The following is a 9,988-nucleotide window of genomic DNA, read 5'->3' on the forward strand; positions in this document are numbered from 1 at the left end:
TGTGAGAAAGCGAGGCTGATTGTCAGGTGTGTGTTGCGCTTATAAAATATTAACTGCTGTGGCATTGAGGAACAACTTATAAATAAAATCCAGCTGAATTCTCATCTGTCTGTCTGAGTTGTTCCTCAGTCTGAGAAGTGAAGATGAAGCTTCTCATTTTGGCGGCGCTTTTTGGCCTGAGCCTTTCCCAACACAACCCTCACACTAAACATGGCCGCACCTCCATCGTTCACCTGTTTGAGTGGCGCTGGCAGGACATTGCTGCTGAGTGTGAGAGGTACCTCGCGCCCAACGGCTACGGAGGAGTTCAGGTAGACTTTCATCAAAAAGACTGCATTTAAAATAGGCTTATTATTATTATTATTATTATTATTATTAACTATAAAAATGTAGTCAGCACATCATATTGATGGTATCTATGGTTTATAACTGGACATTTATCTGACAGATTTCTCCTCCAAGCGAGAGCATCGTCCTCACCAACCCTTGGCATCCTTGGTGGCAAAGATATCAGCCAATCAGCTACAAACTCTGCTCCAGATCAGGAACTGAGGCTGAGCTCAAGGACATGATCACCAGGTGCAACAATGTCGGGGTAAAACACACACACACAGACACAGACACAGACACACACACACACACACACACACTGAGTAAATTGGTGTCCAAAACTCTGACTCCAGGTGAATATTTATGTGGATGTGGTGATTAATCACATGTGTGGAGCTGGAGGTGGAGAAGGAAAACACTCGAGCTGTGGTACATATTTCAATGCCAACAAAAAGGATTTCCCTTCAGTTCCCTACTCCAGCTGGGACTTTAATGATGGAAAATGTTCCACTGCTAGCGGCGACATCGAGAATTATAACGATATTTATCAGGTACGTATCACTGTGCAGTGTGTGTTTAGTGTGTTTTACTCATCACTTCATTGTACACTCAGTGATCAGGGTGCAGTTTGGGTAACACAGGGTCTACGGTAACACAGGGTCTATGGTAACACAGGGTCTACGGTAACACAGGGTCTGCGGTTTGGGTAACAGAGGGTGCAGTTTGGGTAACACAGGGTGCAGTTTGGGTAACACAGGGTGCAGTTTGTGTAACACAGGGTGCAGTTTGGATAATAATCATTATTTGTAATTGTCACGATGTTCGAGTCTGAATATGTTTCCATGGTGATTTGTATTAGGTGAGAGACTGTCGACTGGTCAGTCTGCTAGATCTGGCGCTGGAGAAGGATTATGTCCGTGGTAAAGTGGCTGAATACATGAACAGTCTGATTGACCTGGGCGTGGCTGGCTTTAGAGTGGACGCCTCTAAACACATGTGGCCTGGAGATTTAGATGCCGTCTACAGTCGTCTAAAAAACCTCAACACCAAGTGGTTCACCGCTGATTCCAGACCCTTCATCTACCAGGAGGTTCTCAATTTTGCTGCTTACAACACTGTGTGTTTGTGTGCGTGTGTGTGTATTTGTGTGTGGGTGTGTATGTGTGAGTGTGTGTATATGTGTGTGTGCATATGAGTGTGTGTGTGGGTGTGTGTGAGTGTTTGTGTGTGTATAAGTGTGCGTATAAGTGTATGTATGTGTGTGTGTATGTGTGTGTGTGTGTGTGTATGAGTGTGTGTATAAGTGTGTGTATGAGTGTTTGTATAAGTATGTGTGTGTATGTGTGTGTGTATGTGTGTATGTGTGTGTATGAGTGTATGTATAAGTGTGTGTATGAGTGTGTGTATAAGTATGTGTGTGTGTATGAGTGTGTGTATGAGTGTGTGTATAAGTATGTGTACATGTGTGTGTGTGTATGAGTGTGTGTATAAGTATGTGTATGTGTATGTGTGTGAGTGTGTGTATGAGTGTGTGTATAAGTATGTGTATGTGTGTGTGTATGAGTGTGTGTATAAGTATGTGTGTGAGTGTGTGTATAACTATGTGTATGTGTGTATGAGTGTGTGTATATAAGTATGTGTATGTGTGTGTGTGTGTGTGTATGAGTGTGTGTATAAGTATGTGTATGTGTCTGAGTATGTGTATGTGTGTATGAGTGTGTGTATAAGTATGTGTATGTGTGTGTGTATGAGTGTGTGTATATGTATGTGTGTGAGTGTGTGTATAACTATGTGTATGTGTGTATGAGTGTGTGTATATAAGTATGTGTATGTGTGTGTGTGTGTGTATGAGTGTGTGTATAAGTATGTGTATGTGTCTGAGTATGTGTATGTGTGTGAGTGTGTGTTAGAGACAGTAAAATACTGAGTGACATTGTGTTGTGTACACGTCTCCGTGAGAGTATTAAAATAAACCTGATCTACAGTCAGATCTGTTAGAGAGAATTAAGCAACACCTTCTGACCAATCAGAGTCCAGAACTCAGAGGTCTGTGTGAAAGTATTTCATTAAAAGGTTTTTATGTGCTGGTGATGTTTATTAAATAAAAATGAAGTATGTGTTTAATATTTATAATTGATGATGTTTTTCAGGTCATTGATCTTGGTGGAGAGCCGATTAAAGTTTCAGACTATTATGGGCTGGGCAGAGTGACCGAATTTAAATATGGCGCTAAACTGGGAACCGTGTTCCGTAAATGGAACAATGAGAAACTGCGCTATCTGGTGTACGTCAATACAAACAGGATTCTTTTTAACTCATTCACATCATTGTGTACCTGACCCTGTGTGTGTATGTGTGTGTGTGTGTGTGTATGTATGTGTGTGTTTGTGTGTGTGTGGGTGTGTGTGTGTTTGTGTGTGTGTGGGTGTGTGTTTGTGTGTGTGTGCATGTATGTGTGTGTGTTTGTGTGTGTGTGTGTTTGTGTGTGTGTGTGTGTGTTTGTGTGTGTTTTTGTGTGTGTGGGTGTGTGTGTTTGTGTGTGCATGTGTGTGGGTGTGTGTGTGCGTGTGTGTGTTTGTGTGGGTGTGTGGGTGTGTGTGTGCATGTGTGTGTGTTTGTGTGTGTGTGGGTGTGTGTGTGTTTGTGTGCATGTGTGTGGGTGTGTGTGGGGGGGGGTGTGTGTGTTTGTGTGTGTGTGTGTGTGTGTGTGTTTTTGTGTGTTTGTGTGTGTGTGTGTTTGTGTGTGTATGTTTGTGTGTTTGTGTGTTTGTGTGTGTGTTTGTGTGTGTGTATGTTTGTGTGTGTGTGTATGTTTGTGTGTGTTTGTGTGTGTGTGTGTTTGTGTGTGTGTGTATGTTTGTGTGTGTGTGTATGTATGTTTGTGTGTATGTTTGTGTGTGTGTGTGTATGTTTGTGTGTGTGTGTGTATGTTTGTTTGTGTGTGTGTGTATGTTTGTGTGTGTGTGTATGTATGTTTGTGTGTATGTGTGTGTGTGTGTGATTTCAGTAACTGGGGTGAAGGTTGGGGTTTTATGCCGTCTGATAAAGCCTTGGTGTTCGTTGATAATCATGATAATCAGAGAGGTCACGGAGCTGGAGGAGGTTCCATCCTCACCTTCTGGGATCCCAGGTAAGTTCTTGCTTCTGTATTATTTTTCTGCAGTGTTTAACAGCTGTATCATGAGAAGGTTGAGACTCGTACCTGAGACTCGTACTGGAACCTTACAGAAAACTTGTTAAATCTGTTAGGAAGTGAGTGAGCTGTTGCTATAGAAACGATAAGTAATTAGAACATGTGATCTGAGAGAAATATTCATCAACTTAGGAGGAACAGACCTGCAGTGTTTAAGATTATATATTGTGTGTAATGAATGAACTGATGGATGTGATGATGTTACACTGTCAGGTTGTATAAGATGGCTGTTGGTCTGATGTTGGCGCATCCGTACGGCTTCATCAGGGTGATGTCCAGCTACCGCTGGGAGCGACACTTCGTTGATGGAAAGGTACTAAATGTTTACACTGAACACATGTGAATATGACATCATTAACATCTCCTGATTTAAATAAATGTAGTGATAAACCCATCCAGAACTAAAAAGGAAAGAAAGATATATAACAGATATATAAATATAACATATTTTTATTTTATAAACTATATTCAGATTTATTTATTTATTTACTTACTTACTTTTAACATTTATATTAAAACCCATTGAGAAACATATTTGCTTCTAATTATCAGAGGTGGGAGTAAGTCACACATGTGCAAGTCACAAGTCTTAACCTTCAAGTCTCAAGCAAGTCCGAGTCATTTTTTGTGAGCGTCAAGTCAAGTCAAGTCAAGTCACTGCTTTATGTCAAGTCAAGTCAAGTCGTAGCTTGAGTCAAGCAAGTCAAGTCAAGTCAAGTCAAGTCACTGGCAAGTCATACAGATGTTTGATGATTTAACTAAATGTATATATTAAACAAAGTTAAATCTACAGTATTTAAAACTCTATGACAGTTTTATTTGCAACAAAATAAATGATTATATGCATTTATTTTTAAAAGGTGTCCACATACAGGTGAGTTGTAAATACAATAAAAATCTAAAAATGAATAAAAATCAAAACTACAAAGAATAAGATGTAAATGTAACTGAAATAAGGCCAAAATAAAAGCATGAAAAGTTTCAATATGCCTCAAACATGGCAGAAGACCATAGAAAAGTAGATATATAAAAAAGTACAATGGTTTCTATGGAACCAAATGGCATTTTTTGAACAGACATTCGCTTTTAATGGGACATGAACACATCCTTACATTAGATCCTTCCTTTTTAACAACAGAATAACAACAACAATCAATCACGTCAACCAAAAAACGTAAATTATTGAATCACACAAACCTTGAAGTGAATTAACTATTGGGGAGAGAGAGAGAGAGAGAGAGAGAGAGAGAGAGAGAGAGAGAGAGAGAGAGAGATGATTGGAGTGAGTGTAATTTATTAATATTAAAGAGACAGTTCACCTAAAAATAAAAATTCTGTCATCATTTTCTCACCCTCATGATGTTACAAACCTGTATAAATTTCTGTGTTTTGATGAACACACATGTAGATACCATTCATGAGCCCCATTCACTTCTATAGTGGGAAAAAAGAATACTATAGAAGTGAATGGGGCTCATGAATGGTTTGGTTACAGACATTCCTTAAAATATCTACATGTGTGTTCATCAAAACACAGAAATTTATACAGGTTTGTAACATCATGAGGGCGAGAAAATGATGACAGAATTTTTATTTTTAGGTGAACTGTCTCTTTAAATTGAATGTGTGTGCGTGTGAGACAAGAATACATATATATATATATGTGCATCCCCATAAACGATCCATACTCTTTTCACTCAAAGCCTAACACTGAAGACCAATTATAAGTGCTATTGCAAAACAGCTGACATTTCCACATAAACAGTGACCAAACATTTACACATTGCACTTGCAAAAAAATTAAATTTGATAGAACTTTGTCACTCAGTTGTGAGCGAATGTGGTCACATTATCACCCCACCATGGCTGAATACACGTTCAGCAGGTGCACTTGATGCAGAGATGGCCATAACTCTTACTGCTACCTTGAACAAAGAGGGGAGGGCGTCTGTTCACAGCCCAAAACTGTAGGGAGTCCTGTCCATCACAAAATCCCGGTACCCAAACTTAATTATTTTTGGTTAATTATTGTAGCACCTTCCATGTTAAGGTTTATTAGTTAGTGCGCGCGGTCCCTCTGCTTCAGTGGCGGAACTAGAGTTTTATACGTGGGGTGGCCAGGGGGTGTGGCCGGGGGGGGTGGTCAGGGGGTGGCCAAGGCAACTTTATGTATATTATGTATATTATGTATATTATGGTTAAACCGGGGGACGAACCGATGTCTCTTGTCTGTTTAATCTGTTAAAATCGTCTAACGTCAATTTATATAGCGACTTAACTTTCGAAATATTTTTCTGGAAAACTAAATCCTGATGTTTAATCTGAAAACTTAGTGAAATTTGATGTTTTAGTATTAGACTGTTACAATATTCTTCTCTACCTCTCAACTCTTTCTTGTCATTGATTGATGGATTTGAAATGTTGAGCGGTGACGCGACCAAACGTCAAACGAAGACTTCTTTTGATAGGTGAAATGAGATGTCAATCAGCATCAAACGTCCAATGCTATCAAATAAAAATTCGGGGTGGGACCTGGGGTGGCCAATCAGATGTCAGGGGTTGCGTGTCTTCAAAAACAGATTAAAAAAAACAAGACAATTTATTTCGAGTCATTTAACTCAAGTCACAAGTCTCAAGTCATAAATGTCAAGTCAAAGTCAAGTCGAGTCTTTTTTTAATATTTGTCAAGCAAGTCTCAAGTCTCAAATTTGCGACTTAAGTCTGACTTGAGTCAAGTCAAATGACTTGAGTCCCCATCTCTGCTAATTATAATTCAGTATAGAAGAGATTATTGTGTTGTGTTGTGCTGTTTGTGTTGTGCTGTTTGTGTTTTGTTGATTATGTTGAGTTTGTGTTGTGCTGATTGTGTTGTGTTGATTGTGTTGTGTTGTGCCAATTGTGTTGTCAGGATCAGAACGACTGGTTCGGACCTCCGAGTGACAGTGATGGGAAAACGAAGCCGGTTCTCATTAACGAGGACACGACGTGTGGAGACGGCTGGGTGTGTGAACACAGGTGGAGGCAGATCAGGTAACACACTCAGCTCATCACCTCTGGATCCAGAAGAGAATTTAACAATGGTATTTTATTACAGCTCCAGAACTTTTTCCACAGGAACATGGTGATTTTCCGGAATGTGGTTAACGGCCAGCCGCTTGTGAACTGGTGGGACAACGGAAACAACCAGATCGCGTTCGGTCGCGGGAACCGCGGCTTCATCGTCATCAACAACGACGACTGGTGAGGAGATGCTCTTTTGTCTGTTCCTCTTTCTTGGAGCTGGAGCTTGAAGCTCATTTTTTAATTTCTTTTCCACTTTATTTTTTTAATGTCACTTTTTATCGATTTTTTTGTTTCTTCTTCCGTTCTGATTGTGGTTCTGATTCTGAACCACTTCCTGTTTAACTTCAGGTCTCTGGACGTCACGCTGAACACCGGTTTGCCTGCTGGCATCTACTGCGACATCATTTCTGGCCAAAAGGAAGAAAACTCTTGTACAGGAAAACAGGTTGTTGTGGGCGGAGACGGACACGCCTACTTTAACATCAGTAACACGGAGGAGGATCCGTTCATCGCCATCCACATTGAAGCTAAACTGTGAAATAATACAAAATAAAAATCACGTGAGCACGAAGCCGTGTGGAGTGAGTTATGTCATTACATCATGTTTAACAAGGTCTTACTTTAAATGCACATTAAATAGTCCACATAAGGAGGTGGCGGCGTGATGTCCGTCCTCCTGCGCTGTTTCTAAATAATGTATTTATTTATTATTAATAAGTTAAAAGACAAAGATGAACAATAATAAAAAATACTTCAGCTTCATGAACATTTAAAGTCCAATGATATATTAATTAATCACCTCATTTAATGAACAATGAACCAAAATAAAGTCGTTTATTGTCTTGTGTTGTTGCTCTTCTGATGGTTTGTTGTGTAGCGGTGACACAGAGTGATTGTTACACCTAGTGGTGAGAAATGGGAGTGCAGTTAGAAGGTGTTTGTGTTAGTGTCATGTCTTTGTGTAGATTGTAAGAACGTATAGTATATTAATGCTGCATGAGCCTCACTGTTGTCAGGAACACAGTGGAACCTGAAGCCAGATGACTGAAGACTTCAGTGACTTATAACAACTTACAGCTTAAACCAAGTGTGTGTGTCACGTAGCATCATCATCAACACCTATACATTAACATTGTATAGAAGCGTAACTGAGATGTAGTGTGAGTAAAGATGACGTCTCCTCCAGTGTCCATTACAGTATTAATAACGATGTTTATTGCAGTGTTAATAACAGTGTTAATTGCAGCGCTTATTACACACACAAATGTGTGTCTTTGTCACTGCTTTATTTATTTAGGTTTTACTTTCACGTCGTCGGCACGTCTGTTTCATTCGAGTGCAGCTCTGACACACACCTCTGTGCCCTGTCTGTCACACACACACACACACACACACACACACACACACACACACACACACACACACACACACACAGAGACAGTAGAGGTGACATCTCGTAAACAAAACTAATACACTACAGAAATCTAATGACAGACAAAACTGTTCCTTTCACTGTTCATTTTATTGTGATACAGTTTTCATTTTCATTTTTTCTTTATTATTGTTGTTGTGGAGTGTGTGATGGTGCTGCACGCTGATTATTGACCCTTGTAGTGTGTGTCAGACTCGGACAGCTGTTCACTCTGATTAGAGAGACGAGTGTCACAGTAACAGGTCAGAGTTTGTGCTCTGTCGTTCTCACTGATGCTTTCTGACACAGCCATCAGCTCATCACACATGGACACACACACGGACACACACACACACACACACACACACTTATCCTCTCTCCTCATCCATAATTCATGAGGTGCAGTGAGAACCTGGCTGTCAGTTCACATATGCTTCACTGCAGTTAGTTTATAAAGTACTGAAAAGTCTGAGCGCAGTTTTAACACCTGGGCTGCATCCCAAAGCTCACTATCCATACTACACAATCCGCACTAAACTATACACAATGTCTTTTAGAACAAGCTGCTATCAGCCAATCAGAACACAGAGGAATCAGTGACATGATCAGAGAGAAGGAAGTGATCCTGGTGGCGTGTGGTGTGAAACACGGTGGTGGTGGTTTTGATGAATGAAAATCGATCATGACGATGTGTCAGTGCCCAGAAGTTCCTCACTGAGCTCTCTGTGCTGTGAGATGGAGATACTCTCCACAGAGCAGGTCTGAGGATTGGAATAGTGTCCATGTGGAGGAACACACACCCCTGAGGAACACCATCATCACCACTCACATGACTTCAAACACTAAGAAATTGTTCCTCTCTTCTGGAACAATCCACCTCTCTGAGTGTGATGAGGCTCTGTACAGGATGAGCAGACAGACGGAGGGAGGGATGGAGGGATAAAGGGGTGGAGGGACAAATAGATGGAGGGACAAAGGGCTGGATGACACACAGGATCCTAAAACAGATAGAGAGTCTGAGAAAATAATAGCTTAGAAACAGACTAATAGAAACAGATGGAAACATATAAACAGGAAGATATTTAAGTGTCTTAAAAGTAAATGTAAAATAGTAAAATACCTTTATAACAATAAATACATAATAAATAATTAAATACTCGATATCTCAAAATCAATCCTTCCTCTTGAAGTGTGTGTGCTGTTGTATTACCTCAGAATATGTTGAGGTTTGTTTGGAGGAAATATCTCCAGCACCTTCTGTCTGTCTGCGCATCGGTGCGACAGCTAAAATATTAATGACGTTTTTGTCCTCTTGCTAAAGTGTTAGCATCTGCGCTAAACGGTGATGTAGCAGTGATGTAGCGTTGTGAGAGCTGAGGGTGACATTAGTGATGATGATCAGACAAGTAACCAGACTGAGAAATAGAGAGATCGCTGAAACACACACACACACACAAAGTTCAGAGACAAGCCTCATTCCCTCCCTCACGTCCTCTCAGGCGTGGAGTAAATAATGGATGAGTGTGTGAGCAGGACGAGTGTTCAGCTGTTTCCAGCTGCCTGCTGCAATCAGAGTGAAAACTCACTGATTTACACAACACACACTGCTGACTCACAACCTCACAACGGTCTCACTAATGTGTCGTGCTGCTGAAAATAACACAATCAGCTCAGATGCTTTATGTGTAGAAGCAGGTGACATGATCATCAGATCATCAGGAGAATTTGGAAACAGAAGTGAAAGGATGAAGTGTCTATGATGGAGGAGAAGGTTACAGCAGGTAGAAACACAACATTTATGTTATAACAGAGAAAACTCACCAAAGTGTAAACTCTTCTGTCCTGAAGATGTCGAGAACTTCAAGTTCTAGCTTCAGCTCTGACTGAGACACAGAGCTCACACTGGAGACTCCTTCACACACACACACACACACACACACACACACACACACACACACACACACAGACACTGGAGACTCCTTCATACACAC

At 40.5% G+C, this 9,988-nt stretch overlaps 1 protein-coding gene across 1 annotated transcript; it reads left to right on the forward strand.

The window, feature by feature from the left end:
- The first annotated feature begins 98 nt into the window (after nucleotides 1-98).
- On the forward strand, nucleotides 99-7,157 carry amy2a (amylase alpha 2A). Its single transcript, XM_060866904.1, has 10 exons — nucleotides 99-311; nucleotides 449-595; nucleotides 684-881; nucleotides 1,190-1,420; nucleotides 2,481-2,614; nucleotides 3,338-3,460; nucleotides 3,737-3,836; nucleotides 6,432-6,553; nucleotides 6,638-6,763; nucleotides 6,935-7,157. Exons 1-10 carry the CDS (start codon nucleotides 144-146, stop codon nucleotides 7,122-7,124), a joined length of 1,539 nt encoding a protein of 512 aa, XP_060722887.1. The 5' UTR covers nucleotides 99-143; the 3' UTR covers nucleotides 7,125-7,157.
- Nucleotides 7,158-9,988: the final 2,831 nt, after the last annotated feature.

This window comes from Tachysurus vachellii, chromosome 1 (assembly GCF_030014155.1).
Source record: "Tachysurus vachellii isolate PV-2020 chromosome 1, HZAU_Pvac_v1, whole genome shotgun sequence".
Classification (NCBI taxonomy): Eukaryota; Metazoa; Chordata; class Actinopteri; order Siluriformes; family Bagridae; genus Tachysurus; species Tachysurus vachellii.

What these genes read in the sequence shown, in the direction of transcription:
- amy2a (XM_060866904.1), top strand. Translation starts at nt 144, where the DNA reads ATGAAGCTTCTCATTTTGGCGGCGCTTTTTGGCCTGAGCCTTTCCCAA. An exon ending in ATTATAACGATATTTATCAG is followed by an intron (nt 882 to 1,189) that starts GTACGTATCACT and finishes GATTTGTATTAG; the next exon opens with GTGAGAGACTGTCGACTGGT. An exon ending in GACACTTCGTTGATGGAAAG is followed by an intron (nt 3,837 to 6,431) that starts GTACTAAATGTT and finishes TTGTGTTGTCAG; the next exon opens with GATCAGAACGACTGGTTCGG.